Source organism: Calypte anna, chromosome 2, assembly GCF_003957555.1.
Source record: "Calypte anna isolate BGI_N300 chromosome 2, bCalAnn1_v1.p, whole genome shotgun sequence".
Classification (NCBI taxonomy): Eukaryota; Metazoa; Chordata; class Aves; order Apodiformes; family Trochilidae; genus Calypte; species Calypte anna.
This window is the reverse complement of record NC_044245.1, coordinates 113,538,549-113,558,114: the sequence shown is the minus strand read 5'-3', so window position 1 is coordinate 113,558,114 and position 19,566 is coordinate 113,538,549. Positions and strand designations below refer to the sequence as shown.

The 19,566-nt window shown below is 39.7% G+C and overlaps 1 protein-coding gene across 1 annotated transcript; it reads left to right on the top strand.

The window, feature by feature from the left end:
• Positions 1 to 12,682: 12,682 nt before the first annotated feature.
• On the top strand, positions 12,683 to 19,566 carry LOC103527026 (cytochrome P450 7A1). The gene is made up of 6 exons (XM_008492184.2): positions 12,683 to 12,827; positions 14,109 to 14,349; positions 14,778 to 15,391; positions 16,730 to 16,860; positions 17,788 to 17,963; positions 18,615 to 19,566. Exons 1-6 carry the CDS (start codon positions 12,748 to 12,750, stop codon positions 18,912 to 18,914), a joined length of 1,542 nt encoding a protein of 513 aa, XP_008490406.1. The 5' UTR covers positions 12,683 to 12,747; the 3' UTR covers positions 18,915 to 19,566.

The window sequence follows — 19,566 nt, the reverse complement described above, 5'->3', positions numbered from 1 at the left end:
GATTCAGTTCTTTCTGGCACTAACAGGCTGTTTCATCATTTGAGCTCCCTGAGCAATTATAACCCTAACCAGAGATTCAGTTGCAATGTATATTTTTAAATTTCTGGATCCTTGCCAGTTGCCAGCATTTTTGGTGAGCACCACAGTGGTTCATAGGGTTGGGGGTGGCAGCTGGAGCAGTGCTGAATGCAGAGTTACATTCTCTCTCCATCTGGTCAGAATCCTCTCTTTCTATATCCAACGACTGGCCAGGCCTGACACCTTCCTGCATGCCAGTGCCTGAACTGCTACTGAGTCATGCAACTGCAATTATATAATATATATATGAATATATATGAACCAGCAACTTTGGGGACTAGGGTATGAGTTTGCAAAAATCCTGTGTGAAGTGCCTGCCGGACCAGGAGGGAGGGAGGGGATCTAGATCTGGTTTATTAAGAGCAGAGGATTACTGCTTTCGTGGTGGTAAACTTTCTGTGTAGCCAAGGATGATTTTTAACATAAATGCAGTGAAAGGTTTAAAACTCTGCATGATCAGAACAAGGGTGCAACTCTTCACCTTGCAATGAGCTCAGTGTGGTGCAGCTCTGTACCCACCCTGAAGAATTAAGACCACTGTGAGTGTCCACATAGCATGGAAATTCCAGGTGTGTGACAGACTGTTGCTCAGGTGGCACGGTTCTTCTGGATGCTGGTTTTGACAGCTGAATGGTGGTGTTTTCTTTTGCTTTGAAGTTGAACACCCCTCTCGTTGTGAGGACACTGCTCTTTTCTCAAGAAAGCTATGCCATTATTTGCTATTTTCTGCATTACTTTATCTCTTGACATGGTCTTTCAAGACAGCCTGCTTATCAAGACAGCAGCCTTTGTTGATGACCTGCCCAGCCAATGCACACTTCCAGATCTTACCCACAAGGCTGTAATGAAGGTTCATTTTCTTTATGATGCTGTCCTAGCCCAAACACTTGACTCCATATAGTCTGTTACCAGTTGGGTGTACTCTGTGTGCACTGGTACCAATATGTAATCTAAGAACAAGCAAAGTAGCAGGCAGTAGCCATGGCACCATGTCCACCTGTGGGACATCCACCTTGGTAGCAGAAGTGAGTCTTACCATCTTTGGAACATAGAATGAAATACCATGTCAATAAAGATTCTGAAGAACATTATGAGGCTACTTTGTCTTGCTTAAGAAGTTTCTGGCCAAAGAAAGATTAACCATATGCTGAAAAGCTTTATCAAATTTACTTTTTCTTTAAATATAGGAACAAAACATAGAAAAATAGAAAGTTATTTGATGGAAAATTGCTTTGTCTAATATGTGCAGCCAGGACAGTTTGGCATTACTCTGGGTCCTCTTTCTCCAAATGTTCAGACCAAAGGCAATTCTATGTACTGTTCTGTTCTTCTTTCTTTCACAGGGAAACCAAAACTTGATAGGGGATGGCACATGCCTCAATCATTCTGATGTGAAGTGAGGGCTTAGACAAGGGAGGTAATTATGCACCTCAGAGTTTGGAGACAGGCAATATGAAGGCCTTGCTGTATCTTTCTAAGGACTCTTCTGAGACTGGAAAGCTCTAAGCGGTCGGAGGTGAAATGCCCAAACAAACGGCTCTTGACTTGTTCCTGGGGTATGTTCACAGAGATTAGATTATCTATTGTTTGAAGAAGGTGGGACAAACAGCAAGGTTATCAGATTTTGCTCATTGAAATTAGAACACCCATGGGCAATAGTGTGGTAATTCTCTGTTGTCAATGTATTTTTTTTTACTATTCTTGTGCCAGCTTTTAAAGAATAATAGACACCACCCACTGATCGCTATCAGTTTCAGCTTCTGCAAAAGATTTAATAAAATAGTACATGGTTGTTACTCAAAACTTCACATTCTCATTTGAAGCTGGAAACAAGTTGTGCTTTTGTTCTTTAGGAAACTCTCCACCCATCCAACAATGAGACATTATCAATGGTCACTTGAAACATGCACAAGCTGTGGAAGACAGCACACTGTCAGGACGGGCAGCAGAATAACCACATTGCAGTGGTTCTGTACCCAGGGGAGTTGTGGGGGAATTAATGGGTCCTGCTTTAATCCAGGTGCAAGGAGTGTCCTAATGTATTGTTTGCATTTCTAGAACAAACCCGCCCCAAACCAGCCTAAATAACTGTGGTGCATTGCACTGAGCTGTGTCTGTACACCTCTGTACTTTGTAAACAATATTTTTTTGAGTTTGCATATAGAAATGAGAATTCTAGCATAAAACCCTGTTATACAAAAGAAATTGCATTACAGGAGTTTCATTCCAGTTAGGTGCTTAACATTAGAAACCACTATAATTAAAACTGCTTGGGACACTTCTCTCTGATTCCTTGTTTCATATATGCTTGATCCCATCTTTTAAGGGCAGTATAACCTATTACTTTCATTGTCACCCTCCTTGATCCACCAGGGTGGATGTTGCTCAGTGAATGTATGATTTTCCACTGGTGAGTTGGCAGTTTCATGCCTGATTTCCTGTCTGCTATTCAAACTCTGCTCTAAAGATGGAAATACTAATGTTGTCACTGTCTTTTCTAAGTAACACTCTGGTGTCCGGCTGCTATGCACACAATTACTGATTTTCTACCATAATTCCCTGGATATAGACAGGGAAATCAGTCACTGAGTATACTATGCATAATTATAAATGTATAAATTATTTTGAGCTCTCAATTCTAGCAATTTACTCCTCATGTTTGAGAGAACACGCAGGATTTTTTGTTAAATGACCACTTTCCTGACTTCACTCACTGTGCGCCCAACACTTCTGCAAATGAGACTGTAGGGTCCCAGTGGGGTAACTGGAAAATGTGGGAGACAAATGAACTGCTTGTGGAGAACCTGGTGAAAGGACTTGTTTGTCACAACAGGAGAGCTCTGAGGTAGAGGTGGGAGCAGCATCCAACTCTGCAGCCTGCCTGTCCAGGGCATGAGCAGTCAGATATTCTCTTTTCCCCATTCATTAGACACCTTCCAACTTTTACAAGAGATGAAGCAAAGTTCCTGCAAACAAAAGGTTATTTCATGCATGACCCTGAGTCAGTCCAAGGAGAAAGGTGACAGGAAAGAGAGCTAAGGAAGGGGTGGGTTTGAGCTCTACATGGGCAGGCAGGAGAAGTAACTGTGCTCTTCCTGTGCCTGATCCACAAGTGGGACTTTGCTGGAAAGGAGTTAAATAGCCTGTACAGCTCTTTCCTATCTCTGATGTACACATTTCATTGTTTTAAAAATCTGTATTTTCTTTATTCATGTTGCAAAGGCTAAAAACAGAAGGTAGGCATAGTAAAAATAGAGCATATATTTCACAGTAATTTTTACTTTTTAACTGCTTCCCCAGTGATTCAATGTTTTTTCCTTTCTCCCAGTGTCCCTAACTCAACATTTTATCCATTCATGTTAGATACTGTCTACTCCAAACTGAGGCTATGGTGTCTGATTTAGGAACATTCTGTGATCTAGATAAAGCATGAAGATGGACTAGAGGACTACAGACAGATCCTTGTGCCATTAAAATATGTAAGTAAAATAGCCTGCTGGAGCATACCTCTGTGCTCTGCCTTTACTGTGTTGAAGCGGTACAGAGGCTGTTCCTTATCTCATCACCAAGGGAAACTTCCCCCTGCATTCTTGTTTTCAGCAAGTTTAACCCCTTCTTGCAGCAAAGCCTCCTTATACCCTACACACCAGTTCATTCCTTAGTAACAAATTACCACAGCTGATTCGTTATAATTAGAATTCCTCTTTCATGTCCATCCCCACTGGAGGTCTTCACACCAACCTGAAATTTTGGGGGGAGACTGTTGTGGGAACTCGAGCTTCCATGAGCAATCCGGAGGCAGCGGATGCCCAGGCGTGGAGCGGTGCCCTCGCTTTTCTGGGGAGCTCTCTCGGCTCTGACTCAGCAAGTCAAATGCTTTTCATAGCTCAGGAGTGGTTTTTTTGGAAGTCTGCCAACACATTTCTGACTACACCAAACCTGTTTAACTTGTGAGATCAGAAACTTGAGTCACATGGCTCCAGGAGCACTGATTTTTGTCAATTTGTTAAGAAAAGCAATGGTTTGTTCCCGGTTGTAAACTTTACAGCTTTTTCAGTGCTTCTGTCTTTTACCTGGTGTTTTGCCTTTATCTTCCCCAGCTCTTATTCTCTGCAAGATGTACCTGTCATTCTTTGTTCATCAGTTTTTCCCTTCCTTCAGTACCATGTTCTTTTCCTGCATTTCTTTTTTTTTTTCATTTTTGGCTTGTTTAAACCTTTTTAATCTGCAAAGAAAAGCACTAAGAAGTAGATTTTTGGTCTTTGTCTATTAAGTTAAAAAAATGAACATATAAACCATATAGAAATAAATGGGTAAAATGCAGTATTACAGCAATTCTGATAGTGGTAAATCAGAAATACTTGTTAAACATCAGCACAGATAGGCAGTTTCTCAAATTAGCCATCTGGATTCAGCTGCAATTCAATTTTCTGAGGCGTGAAGGCTGATTCACTTGCAAAGATAGTGGGCTGTGCTTTGGACAGCTTGTTTTCATAGTTCCATATTCATCTCTTTTTAATCTAATCTGTACAGTTGAGCAGCCTCACACTTTGGAGCTGTTTTCATATTTGGTCTATTGCAACACTGCATTCTTTTTCCTTTTTTTTTCTGCACAAGGAAGACATTGTTCACCACCACAGTTCCCTTTATTAAAGGAAAAAACCCAACACACAACTGTAGTACAATAAGTAGCACATAGAGATGGGGAAAATATGACACTCAAGTAATGCTAGTCATAGGAGGATGTGTATTTTCCCTTAGAAAAGTAAAATGTGGCTCAGTCACATAGCTGTGTGTCCTACACTTCATTTAGTTCTTTGCATTTTGCATAACCCCATGAAGCCTGGATCTACATTAGAAGTCAGGTCTATGTACAACTCTTCTAGGTAAAATTTTCCATACCTAGACAACAGGCCAGCAGCAGTCCACCAAGGATATCTCAGAGAATGGTCCCTATATTTGTATATAGGTCCACAGGATAAGGCAGTCCTGAAACAGAGAAACTGTCCAAGAAAAGCTGTGATGACAATTTCTCTCTGCCCACCAGGCAGCCGTCAGCATTTCCAGGCTGCAGCTCTTTTCCAGCTGGCATTGTTAATCCGTCTTTTCCATTTCCTAAAAAAATCTGTAGATTTCTCCAGTCTCAAAGTGGCCAAAATAGCCACTGAAATCATGATCAAGAACTTACTAGTGTTTTCTAACTGCTGGCTCCTTGTTATCCTCTGTCTGCCTGTAGATCTGGGGTAGCCGTAGCCTGCAGGAAGAGTCCCCACTGTGTTTACAGGTCCCAACCTGGATCCCAGGTTATATATATCCTATGATAGCATCCTGCCTGTCCTGGTGGGCTTTCCATACTGCAGCCATGGAGGATGCCACTGCACACAGTGATCACTGCTGGAGGGCACTGCCAACCTCTCAGCAACCTGATGCAAGGTTTGCTGAACTGGCACAAACTTAACCTGCAGGATTAGGAGGATACCAGCACTTCCATAGAGAAGATGGAAATACCTGTTAGAAACAGAGTGGTTCTGAAGATGCTGTCCTACTCACAGAAAAAATACTTGTGTCAGGGGTTAGTTTTAAAATTTTATTACACTCCTGCCCAGTCCTTCACACACTGACCAGCCACTCTCTGTCTTCCCCTACCATGTCTCCAAAGCCTAGCAGTCTGTTAAAGCTGTCTTCCAGTCTGTTAAAGCTTGATTTCATCCAGATGGCTGCCTTGGAGGGGAGAACAACAACCCTTCTCTCATACTGCCCTCCACTTAAGGTGTCTTCTAAGCCAACAGCCAACATGTCTGTGAAAGTGTTTGGTGATGTATTGTTGGTACATTGGAGACTCTTTACTCCTTTGGAGCCTTGTTTTGACTTGTTTGGACAGATTTTTATCTTTTCCCCAACAATCATGAGATTTAGATGTCCAGAGAGACACAGGAAATAGTGTAAATATGCAAGTAAAAAAGGGGAAGGTGTTTTAGAAATAAACTTGGGCATATATATATTAGTATTTTAGTTTGGATCAGGAGTGTAATGCAAATTTCCAGATGTCCCCTATTATTATGTTTGGTTTGCATTTGATGAGGCAGGCCTGAACTTCACAAAGTGCCTTTTTAAATTCTAGATTGATGTGAATTTTGCAATACAAGAGGACATCTAGTCTGTTCTGCTGGTGTGTATTCAGTCCATCGGGCCAGAGAGAGCTACTGCCCACACTGCTGGAAATATGGACAGAGGAGGCATCAGGTCTTCAGCACCATCTCACTCTACATATCCACTCCTGGTGTCTCACACCACTCGGTACTGTTCATCTAACATTGAATGTATATGGAGATTACAACATCTCAGGCACTGTGGATGCTAAATGGAGAAGTAAAGTGAGTAAGTGAGTTTTGAGTATGATGAAGTAGGTGACATGAATTAAGAGCTGCACTTAATAATAGATGGATGATGCAGCCAGATGAATCCATGCAACAAGTTGCAAAGAACAAGTAGAAAGCTACAATGGTAGGTGGGAGACAGGAGAGTGCAAAAGAAAAAAAAATAAAAAGAAAGGAAAGGAAAGGAAAGGAAAGGAAAGGAAAGGAAAGGAAAGGAAAGGAAAGGAAAGGAAAGGAAAGGAAAGGAAAGGAAAGGAAAGGAAAGGAAAGGAAAGGAAAGGAAAGGAAAGGAAAGGAAAGGAAAGGAAAGGAAAGGAAAAGAAAGGAAAGAGGAAAGGAAAGAGGAAAGGAAAGGAAAGGAAAGGAAAGGAAAGGAAAGGAAAGGAAAGGAAAGGAAAGGAAAGGAAAGGAAAGGAAAGGAAAGGAAAGGAAAGGAAAGGAAAGGAAAGGAAAGGAAAGGAAAGGAAATGCTGGAAGAAGGTACTGTTGTATTCCCTGCTCCATCTGCTGGGGCAGCCCAGAATAACTTGTCATGTTCATCTAGACAACTGCACTATAGTAATCTTCTGCTAGCTTGCTACCTAATTTCCTCGTTCCAAATAACTATTCAGTAGTACTGAGCTGCATCATTTTTGTAATCACACCTGTGCTTTGATTTCTCACTGTCTGGCATTTTGAGTGCCTGGAATTAAGATTTTAGGTGTACTAAAATAATAGAAAACCTGCTGTTTTGTTATCAAATTATTCAATTCAAATCCAGAGGTTTTTAAAAAAAACTATTTAAGAAGATGCAGTTTGCCTCACAGAGTAAATAGCAATAACTTCTCATAGTTTATTTTATTTCCTTTCTTTACAGTTTCTTCTCTGCGATACCTAGAAAAGAGTAACTCACATAAGTCTTAATATTGTCAGTTGTTGCCAGCAACCATAGGTTTAGTAGGTCTTTTTTCTACAGTTTTCAGGAAAATTTTAATGTGAAAATGCAACAAATTATTAAAATACTTTCATTCAAATGAAGGGATGGTTATTTGTTAATGAGATTGCGTTTATAATGCTTGATATAAAAGGAAAGACAGTGACATTATAAGTTCCAAGTTTTGATGGAGGCTACTGAATTTTGAATAGATATTCTAAAAGAACAAGGAAAATCCCAGAGAGCAAACTAAATGATATGTTGTAGCAAGCAAAGTTCATTATTTGATAAATGAGCACATTCAGAGGATACTCTGAGATAACTATGTAAATATTAATTTTGACATTAGAGAAAATATCTGTTATTTAAAAGTTCAGGGACAACTGTCTTGAAAGAGGATGCAAATAAACTCAGTTCTCAGGCCTGTCCTACTTTACAACCCATCAATGCTGATGATCCTAATGCAAATGCAAGACATTGTATACACACTGTGCTTCATAATGAAAAAAAAGCCAGGATCAAAGATATCACAAAGGTATCTGATCACAGAAAGAGATGCACATTACCATCCTACATTAAACTATTTACAGAAAAGTAAATAATAATAACAAAAGATATCTGAGCTCACTATCTTCCTGGAGCCAGATGACTCACAAATCTTGCAGAAGGCAGAGTGCTATGGGCCAAATTGGCCCTTTGAATAACCATGACAGCTGCTAAAACAGAACTGGAGAATGATACTGTAGTAGCAGGAATTGATTGTGTAAATCATGAAATAATTAAACTGAAGGACATTATTCTTGACAGCATCTTTAGTATCATTTTACCTATATTATATACTGTATGTACTCAGACACTGTACTCTTTTTTTGGTATACAAAACTTCTACCTTTTCAATTGACCCAAGAAAACTATGGATCTGCTGGATTTATTTCTGGGGCTACAGTCTCTTTGGGGAAGAAACTACGTTTCTGGTACAATCACTTGATAACAGCAGCAAGTGAATGGTCTTCCAGCAGGGCTCTAAAATGATAGAGAAAACATGACAAGGTCAGAAGAAGCAGCAGTCAAGAGTTGCAGTAATTCCATTCCATCCCATCCCATCCCATCCCATCCCATCCCATCCCATCCCATCCCATTCCATCCCATTAATGATTTTTCCTGAAGGGGAAGCACTGGAAAACTGGAGTGCACTGAAGATGATACCCAGGACTTAATGGCTTGTTTGTCATTAGCTGATCCCTGCAAGGGCAGCTCTTTGACAAAGTGCAGGCAGGAAACAGTACTGGCTGACCTCAGGGAAATCACATGGAAGCTGGGAGATAGGGTGCTGTGGTGGGAGATCAGATTTGTTGTTGCTAATGGACATGGAAGCCAGCAATGTCTGCCCTGTGCCTGGACAATCACTGAGGCTTCCCAGTTTCTAGATGTATGATAGCTGTCAATTCAACACTGATGCTCCACAAGAACCTTCCATTTCTGAATTGCCCCCTCAGTACAGAATCCTGTGTGATTACACCTCTCATCTATCTCTAAAAATAGCTGCCTCTTATGACTGGTGAAGAGTAAAACGTTGGTTCTGATGAAGTCAATGGCAACATTTGCAGTGACTCCAGAAAAACCAGGTTTTTAGCTTGACCCTAAGCAATCTTAGCAGTGTCACCCAGCACATCAGAGCAGACACCAATCCATGGCATCCAAAACACCCACAGTCTGAACAAACCTGTCTCTCTTCCCCCAAAACAAGTAACACTATAGCTTTCATAAAAGCTATACTTGTATGTAAACACAAATAAAAATACATAGGCATGGAGACTATATACAATTTTTGTTTTCCAGAAATAGGAAACAAACCCTGATTAGTATTGTTCAATGACCAATGTAGAACTCAACACACACAAGCACCGTTCAAAGATGTTTACCAGTAGGTGGTGACATATAATTATTTATTAGCACTTTTCTGGCTGCAAAAGGTTCTGAACTACAAGTGGCTGCACTGTATGACTTACACACTTTTTAATTATGCTTTCCTTTGACATTGCCCCACCTTTTTGAGGTATCTTTTACATGTTTCATGGATAAAGATATATTTCATAGGTTCAACTGCATCTCCTGGCTGTAGCATGTCAAATTGATCCTGCTCTGTGGTCTGCAGGACTGCCTTTGCACTGCCGAGATGGTTTTTCAGGCAGTTTAAGTGTTGATGAGAGATATTAACACTGTTCTGCCAACACATGCAAGAGAAAAAAAGTCAATCATCTCATTGGAGAGTGTATCTCTTCTTTACTACTAATGAATAACAGGTTTTAGTTAACTGTGGGCAATTTTGCTATTTACTGGCAGACATGAGCAGGACCCCCTTGTAACTCCATCACACCCTTCTGCATCCCAGTACTCCTAAGTTATGAAGCCTGGAAAATATTCACCTCAGCTTAGCCTATCTATTAGTGTCTGTTTAAATACTATGTGTGGGCCATGACCAGTGAGAGCATTATGGCTCCAACATGTGAGATGAAGCTGGAGTTTGGATTGTTAGCAAGTTGTTTCTGAGCAACTTTTCAAAGCAAGCCAGTAGGCTTCTGTCTTCTAGGCTTCAGGAGTGACCACAGGTCTTCTGCAAAAGTGAGCTGGGCTTGTTTTCCTTATCAGAACTCCATGGAGGCCATGACCAAACAAACATACTACACCAACTGGAACAGAGGTGATAGATAAGAGAGCTCCTGGCAGCCTCTGGCATAGCTGGGTGACATGACATAGTCCCATGAGGCATTTGTTGGAATACTGGGTAAAATGTCAGCATGCTGCTTTGTCTGAATCCACATTCTCTTGAGTTGTTCTTTTTGGACTGGTTTTTGGACTCCATATGCACAAGGCCTCAGGCAAAAGGTCAGAGAGCAGTTGTTAACAGGTTTTGCATTTTCTGACTACCGTCCAACGCACTGTTGAGTTTCTCCACTGTTCGTAAGGGATAAACACCTATATTCTCTCCTGCAATGACAAGGACTTAGACATTCAAAGAAACATGGTGGAAAATATTCCACCATTCCTGCTGGTGTCATTGGCCTGAGGTGAGCCTTGAGCCCAAGTTATGTCAGTTCTTCATACAAAAATACTTCTTACCAGTTATGCCAGCATCCTGTCCTCACAAAACTAATTCCCCCCTCACCCCCCCCTTTTTTTTTCCTGACTGAATCTGTAACTCCTGTAGGCTGCTCTTTAGGGCTTGGACAAGACAGCCAACCTCATACACAACACACAGTGTGCTGCAGAAAAAATAGTTTCTGTCAATCAGTGGGACAACACATTGCCCTCAAACCCTGCTGGTACAGATTGGTGACAGCTGCCTGAGCTGCGGCAGTGGGAAATGGGACCTAGTCAGATATTGTGTCTCTGTCTGAAACTGAAAAATGCCAAAATACCATATCCAAATTGTAAGGGTATCTAACTGTTGCTTCTAAAGAATCATGGAAACCTCATGCCCACAGATATAAATGAAGGGAAAATCATACTTCTCATCTGCTGAATTGGGAGGAATATGTATGCCAGACAACTGTCCTTGCAGTTATCACAAGGACATATGTCTCAGGCTCCTATACATCACAGGACATATGTCTCCAGCCTACTATGGTATGGGATGGCTTTAAGGCTATGGATTGGCCTATTTAAGAAACTCTGTAGTAGATAATCGAGGATTAGGAACCACAAACTATGTGAGAGTTCCTCTGTTCTGTCATTATAGTTACTTTTCAAGTGTGTTGCCACATAAAGGTCTCTTAAATAGAAAAGAGGGGGCACATTTGTTTTTTTCCTGATGGAATGAGCAAGTATTTAAGGTAGGCTGCCAAGCAGTTCTTGGTTTTTGCCCATTTCTGGTTACAATTTCAGTGCTACTATATGTGTACAAATCAAGAAGAGAAAGAAGGTGGGAACTTTAGAGAAGTTACTCCTGTTGTGGCAGCAGGATGCCATTTATAAATGGTGTTTCATCACCCTGCAGCACAACTACCCAAGGCATGTAAGGAACTGCAGGTGTGACTGGAAGCTCTCCCTGGTGCAACACATGATAGTGTTGCATGAGGAACCACAGGTATCTGCTGCTGGCTACATGTTATTCCTGTATGTTAGATACAAAATTGACATAGGCTTAAAGCTTTCTAATTCAGTGTTGTTTGGACATAAAAGGCTGAAACTTATACATACAATAAGAATTAGGCACAAACATAACAAAATGTTCACCCTTGTTTAGGATGAAGATAGGAGGTATTCAAAGATGACAGAATTTAAATATCCTATAAAGGAAACAAGCAGAAAAGGGGAAAGTATGGGTTTTATAAAGTGATTCTGTTAGATTGGGATAAATTCATCTGATGAAAAAGCAGTTTTTCTATGCAAATGTAAGAAACACCTGTGCATTATAGAAAAACCTTTTTTCCTTTCTGCCAGAGAAAGGTTCTTAGAAAGAGTAAGTCCATCACCAGTAGCCAGTAGCGTGCACCCTCTTATCTACCTGCCAAAGCTGATATCTGTGGTTCTTCTGTACTTTTCATTCCAAGAATGTATTTGCTCTGAGTCTTCTGGCCTTGGAGCTTTTTAGCACCCTGATTCATTGTGCCTTCCTCAAGACACCATCACATCCTGTCTTGTTATCTATGTGGATCTCACCATAGCTCATGTATTTCATGTCTGTAAGAAAGTCTAGACAGTGAAGGATACCACATGGACTTTTAGCATTGGGAAGATTTTTTTCAGCTGGACAGAGTACTGCCACGAAATAGGACATCATCCAGGATAAGAAACGTTATAAAATAATCCATCACTGTAGCCATCCCTTTACCTGCAGTCAATCCCCTCCACTATTCCCTCTCTCACTGGCACACCAGAGCCAGAGCAAGTCCCAGGAGATGGAAAATGGGTGGGATGAGCAGGCTGGCAGCTGAAGGACAACACCAGCTCCAGCCACCATTTAGGCTCTAGGCACTTGTCAGCAGCCGTCTCATGTATTGCTAAACTTGAACTATAAACTGCAGCTGTTACATCTACAAGATCGATCACACCACACCTGAAAGACCTTCAAATTATCAACTATTACAGCTGTCTGATTGCTTTGGAACCACTACTGATACCTGGCATTAGCTCAAGGCCATGTCTGCAGCTCTCTACTCCAATCCAGTGAAGCTCTCTGCAGAAAGATGTCTGAGCAGAGACAAAAAGGCTCTCTCCAGAAATGGTTAATCAATAGCTTGCTGGGTTGCCTGAGTGCCACCAGATACCTACTGTATATAAGTTGTGACCTCTCTGCTCTATCATTCTTAGTCACCTCTCCTGACATACTGGTTATCACCAGTTTTCCACTTGGGAGTTTTTTGGGCATTACCAGAAATGTTTGCAGCATCGTGGATCTGGGGAATAGTGATAATAATCTGTTGTGGGCTCTGGTTTCTTCTAGGGAGAAGGAGAAGGTAAGGATTCTACTTGTAAATGCATCTTGGTGTACCTAGCTTTTATTTCTGTTGAATATACTGTGTACCAACTTAAAAGAAGTGTAATCTGGAGGACAGCATGGGCAACATTGTAGTTTGGTCTTCTGAGAGATTTACTTTATAAAATAATTTTTGTTTACATTGTGAGGTAATGCATAGACACAACTGTAGAGGCTAATCTATCTATAAATGAGGTAATTAAAATATAAATATGTATGCTCTGATTTCCTAAAGTACTGGGCTATAGTTTTATCTACATTGTAATCACAGCTAATACCTACTTATATGTATTATTCTTATAAGTATACTTATAAGTATACTTATGTAATATAAGATACTTATATGTATCTTGATACCTATTTACAAACATTTTCATATTATTAGTCTATCATATTTAGTTACACAGTTTAATACAGATAATATTAATGTCAAATACACATTACTTAAAGGCACTTTTCCTACTGGTCCATTTCTATAAAGAGCAAGTAATGTGCTTACCTGTTGCAATTCTGTATTTTTCAGCAGTCATCTCTGTGTTTTACTTGAAAAACTTCAGGGAATAACCACCAGAAATTTACCAGAAAAGCTAAAGTATTATCTGAAAATTATTTTAGCAGCCACAGTGTCCTTATGCAGGAAAGTAGTTTTCTGACTGAGAATAAATATAATTTAAGCATATGCTTAATTTTAAGTGTATGCTTAAGTTAAAGCATGTGCTGAATGACACTTTGCCTGAATGACTAAGTCTTATTCTTACTGAAGATGATGGCAAAATTCCCATTGTTTTCAGCAGGATCTGGTCCAAATGGGAGATGCCAATTATAACAACCTTTGAACACTCAAAAGGTTATTCCCTTTGGTATTCAAATTGAATTGTGAATACTGTTGCCCCAAAATAATTCAGACAATATTAGTGGAGTGGATTATTCATTTATGGGACAATTATGTAACTGTACATGTTAGCTGGTGGCAACAATGTTGCATTTAAACAAACTAAACATATACTCTTAATCTGGGGAAAAGATAAAAACAAAACCTGTGTTTTATTATATTTATTATAATAAAGGCTGTTAAAGTTATTCTTCTTATTTGCTTTAAGCTTGCTCCTTAAAGGAGAGATTTGCCAGTATGCTATTTATTTGAGTTTGGTTTTAACACTTTTTCACATCACAAAAAGCCCAGCATCACCAATTTGACTTACCCAATAGTCCTGAAGTATAGATCTTTGTACAAAATTAAGCTTCTGTTCTTGTTTTGTAGGCGACCAGGTGAGCCACCACTTGAAAATGGGTTCCTCCCATACCTGGGCTGTGCCTTGCAGTTTGGTGCCAACCCCCTTGAATTCCTCAGGGAAAAGCAGAGGGAGCATGGCCACATCTTCACCTGCCGTGTAGCTGGGAAATACATTCATTTCCTCACCGACCCCTTTTCCTACAATGCATTGACACGCCAGGGAAAACACTTGGACTGGAAAAAGTTCCATTTTGCTACTTCTGCCAAGGTACCACTTTAAAAATTGTTGTAATATTTAACATGCTAAATATCTGCTGGGAGCACAGATTAATCCCTATAGCATGACTATGCCTTTGAAATGCCATTGGGTTCACATTTCTGCACTTCTATAACTTAGAACACTAGGGTCTTTTTTCCCCCTTTTCTTAATGGGAAGAATGTCTGCAACGATTTAGATTGTCCAACAATTACACTATTGAGTCATGTAGTATCCCAAATTGCTAGAGTAGAAATACAATCAGTACCATCTACAGAAAGGTGATGATGTTATATCAAGTTTGCTATCTCAAGTAGCTTGCTATATCAAGTCTGTATATCAAAGTTTATGAAGTTAGACTTTGGCTTTAATCTGTTAGACTTTATCATCAAGGTTATGGAAGGCCTGATTTATCATGCATGTGATTTATTTTGTGACAGGCTTTCGGGCATGGTAGCATTGACCCAGCAGAGGGAAACACCACTGAAAATTTTCACCAGACTTTCATTAGAACCCTTCAAGGTAATGCCCTAGATGCCCTCATTGAAGCAATGATGGAAAACCTACAATATGTCATGCTGCAGTCAAGAACATCTAAACCTCAGTCTAATGCCTGGGTGACAGAAGGACTTTATACGTTCTGCTGCCAGGTGATGTTTGAGTCTGGCTTTTTAACACTTTTTGGTAAAGAATTTAGTTCAAATTACGACAAAAATCTATCATCAAAGCAGGAGACTGAGAGAGCTCATATCCTAAATGCCCTGGAAAACTTCAAAGAATTTGATAGGATCTTCCCAGCCCTTGTGGCTGGGCTGCCTATCCATCTCTTCAAGAGTGCCCACAGTGCACGTGAGAAGCTGGGAGAGGCACTCCTCCACAGGAACCTCCAGAAGAGGGACAACCTCTCTGAGCTTGTCACCCTCCGCATGTTCCTGAATGACACCCTCTCAACCTTTGATGACATGGAGAAAGCCAAGACCCATGTGGCTGTGCTCTGGGCCTCACAAGCCAACACCATTCCTGCCACGTTTTGGAGCTTGTTCTACCTTCTTAAGTAAGTCCCAATGCTTCTTGTTTACATCAAGAAAAATGTTTGATACCTTTCAGAAACCAGTTTGTTAATACAGGCAAATTCCACTGCTTGATAGCTCATCAGTGTCAAAAATCTTAGTCGTTTCAGCAGAAGTAGCAGGTTGTTCTGGACTTCCACAGAAACCCCCTTCACATGTTTGACTCCAAGTAGTGCTAGCACAGAGCAGTTCTGTAGAAGTTTGTGGGCTGTTTGCTTTGTTGTTTGATTTTGTTGTGTTTTTTTAAATACACAATCCAGGCTGATGCTACGTGTTGTCAAAAAAGTTTTGGAGCAAATTGATATGATATGATGTTAAAAATGATGGTTGCAGTCAGAGCATCAATTGTACAGATGGCTCCCAACAGAGTCAGACATTTTTGATCTTCTCACAAGAGCAGGCATAATGAGCTTAACTTCATTATTGTTCTCTCAGATACTTAACAGCAAATTGTTCATACATCAATACTGAGGCTGCAGTGCAGACTGCAGCTGCTGTGCACGTTACTCATGAGAGGAGTGCACAGTTCAGATAATACCATTAAATCTCAATTGTAGAGTGGGCCTCTGTGGAGGACAATGTACCTCAGCATCACTAATTCTTGTTTTAATTCAGCCAGTAGCTTGCACCCTCTTATCTACCTGCCAAAGCTGATATCTGTGGTTCTTCTGTACTTTTTATTCCAAGAATGTATTTACTCTGGGTCTTCTGGCCTTGGAGTCTTTTAATACCCTGATTCATTGTGCCTTCCTCAAGACACCATCACACCCAGTATTATTATTTATGTGGATCTCACCATAGCTCATGTATTTCATGTCTGTAAGATAGTCTAGAAAATGAAGGATACCACATGGACTTTTAGCATTAGGAAGATTTTTTTCAGCTGGACAGAGTACTGCCAGAGAATAGGACATCATCCAGGATAAGAAATGTTATAAAACTGATCCACAATCCCATTCCTAAACTTTCTACCTGCAGTGGAGCTACTTCCCATTTCACAACTGGTTGTTTCATTTCTTATTCTTGGCATTGCTTTTTAGTGACATTATCGGTTTTTTACCTGAGTTATGCACATTAGTTCTACCCCACTTGCCAATGGAGACAGAATCAAGTAATTAGGGTTCTTTTCCTTTTTTTCTGAGCCATTTAACTTTGCCAAGATGTGTGTGGTTGCAGCATTTGGCTGCAACATTTTCCTTTTAGTAGGCTTTACTTGTCAGCTAACCAACTGAATTTTAATCAGGAAAAAAGTTAACAGCAACCCCCTGTTTTGAAGCATTCTTAAGTCTAAAATTGTTACACTTCTGCTCTTTCAATCTTAGGAATCCAGAAGCAATGAGAGCTGCTATCAAAGAAGTAAGAAGTGTTTTGGAAAGTGCTGAAGAGAAAATCAGCTTCGATGCCAAACCTATTTCCTTGAACAGAAAACAGCTGGATAATATGCCAGTACTAGGTATGATTATTTTATGCAGGAGTACCAGAAATCACCCCCCAACTTTCATAGCCTTCTGTTTTTCACTAGATATATGCTTGCTACAGAAATACTATGGAATTATCCCAAAACCAGTAGAACAAAAAACCCCTCTGTGATCCTCAGCAACAGCCAACAGAAGCAGAGTTACTTATGTCCCAGGAGGCATTGAGAGGATCAGAATTCACATGATCAGCACTTTTTTTGTGGATAATGACAAGTCTCAATACAGCTTCCCTGCAACATGTCATAATACTGGAGACCTATGGATGATTTAGAACAATATTTTTAGTAATGATTTTAGATCAAATTAAAAGGTATTGAAAAATTGTATTACCCAGTTCTCATGATATGAAACAATATCTTCTAATACTACTAATATATTTCTTCTGAATGTTTTTCAAATTACAGGCACATCTTTCAAAACAGTCCAAGTTACAGAGAGTTTTGAGAATATCCCCTTCTTGCTTTGAAGAAAAGATAAAATTATCAGCTTATACTGAAACAAAACAAAAAAACCCAAACCCAAGTTACTTTTTCTGAGTACTGGTTCCTATGCACCACCTCGTAAAGTTTCATAAAATTCTGATCATTTCACAGTTTCTTTTTGTGTTTCCAGTTATCTCAGAGTGAATATGTGTCTCACTTTCAAATATTCTGTTGCATCTACTACAAGTATTTTTCTAGGGAAAAGCAGATTATATTCTTGGTATTATCTGCAGAAGGGATAATACTAAAAAGAAATTAGAAAAATACTTTCTCAATCATTTAGAAAGTCATGGTTAAAATATTTCTTCTAATATATGCAGGGTTTGATGATGGGTTTGAAATAGTTCAAAATGCATGACCTCCCCCAAGGACATACACACACTATTTCCATGGTAATCATTCTTTTTCCTCTCCCTATAGACAGCATCATCAAGGAGGCAATGAGGCTATCAAGTGCATCCATGACTTTTCGAGTTGCCAAGGAGGATTTCACTTTGCACTTAGAGAACGAGTTTTACAACATTCGCAAGGATGATATTGTAGCTCTTTATCCCCAGCTATTGCATTTTGATCCAGAAATCTATGCTGATCCCTTGGTAAGTACTTACTGAAGTGCATTAAGCTCTGCTCTCTAATAGAAACTAACGTGCCTTTTAATAGTGCATCTGTTAGGGGTGACCCCACAGCAGGTTTCCTGTTGTACTACAGTCTTTTCTTACACCTGAAGATACAGTGCTAGGAAAAGAAAAAAAAAAAAAAAAAAAAAAAAAAAAAGAGTGAGAGAATAAAATAGAGTGCAAGCACTATCTGCAAAACATGTTTTAGTATAACCAAAAAAACATGCTGCCAGCCCACGAGCCTTCTACTTACAGCCTTCCTCAGTGAGGAAAGCTCACCATCCACCATCATGGGGGTTAAGGGTGGACAAGGGAAAGGATAATATTTTCCCAAAGGCACAGAATGTGAAACCTTCCAGTTCTGCTGCATGAGCAAGGATGTAGGTTACAATCCTTATTCTGAGAGGTCTGTAAAGGAAAGCAGAGTTGTCTGCAAAGAACCTGAGATCATGTCCAACACAGCCAAACTTCTTAAGGGCTACCCTCTCCAAAACAGTGCCGAGGCGCTACTGTACAGTGCTTATTGCTAGAGGCTCTTCTTCCCCAGTCTGCATTTTGTATCTTAACAGCATTTTCCAGTCTTTGGAGGTGTTTAAATGTCAAGTAACAATTTTGTGCTTTTTATGACAGACCTTCAAATACGATCGCTTCCTCAATGAGGATGGAGGAGAGAAGACTGACTTCTACCGCAATGGTCGGAAGCTGAAGTATTACTATATGCCATTTGGGACAGGCGTAGCAAAGTGCCCTGGCAGGTTATTTGCTGTCCATGAAATTAAACAATTTTTGGCTTTGATATTTACGTATTTTGAGATAGAGCTCGTGGACAATAATGTGCAATGTCCTTCTTTAGATCAGTCTCGAGCAGGACTAGGCATCTTGCAGCCAGCCAATGACATTGATTTCAGGTATAGACTGAAATGCCTATGAATAAATAATTTATATTATGCATATAAACTCTGTACTATATAAATACACTATATAACATATACTTTATGTACATTTTATGTATATATGCAAATGAAATGCTGCAAGTCTGAGCAGAAAAGCTACATGAAGATGCTAATTCATCACTCCAATGGAAAATGCATAATGTATACAATTACAGTACCAGCATGTAGTAGTTTTACTGCACAGTGTTGATAAAAATGTTTCCCCTTTTACCAACCATTTGGAAATGCAAGCTAAGATTCTGAACTGTGCGTGTTCTTTTTTTTTTCCAGTCAGCAAATGTTTTCTCAGAGTTAGTTAGAATTCCATTAGCTAATTCAAAATAATTAACAGAATTTAACTACAAGTAAAATTGTTCTTTTTTATAATTTAAAGGCTGGGTATGGTGGTTCTCCCCACAGGTGAAATTAAAATTTTGTTGCATAAAGACAGCTTCTCTGTGGGTAGGAGAGAGTTTCCTGGGGAATTACCATTATGGTTTTATGAAAAACTAGAAAAAATCTTTAAGAAAAACTCAAAAAATGTTCACGTTCTAGTGAAACTGCAAACCTTGTATCATACTCATTGTAATATACTTTGTTTCTCAAAGTTGTAACTGTTTTAAAATAAATTATACTGGCTGAACCAAATG

What these genes read in the sequence shown, in the direction of transcription:
- LOC103527026 (XM_008492184.2), top strand. Translation starts at nt 12,748, where the DNA reads ATGTTTGCAGCATCGTGGATCTGGGGAATAGTGATAATAATCTGTTGT. An exon ending in AGCTTGTTCTACCTTCTTAA is followed by an intron (nt 15,392 to 16,729) that starts GTAAGTCCCAAT and finishes TTTCAATCTTAG; the next exon opens with GAATCCAGAAGCAATGAGAG. An exon ending in GGATAATATGCCAGTACTAG is followed by an intron (nt 16,861 to 17,787) that starts GTATGATTATTT and finishes CTCTCCCTATAG; the next exon opens with ACAGCATCATCAAGGAGGCA.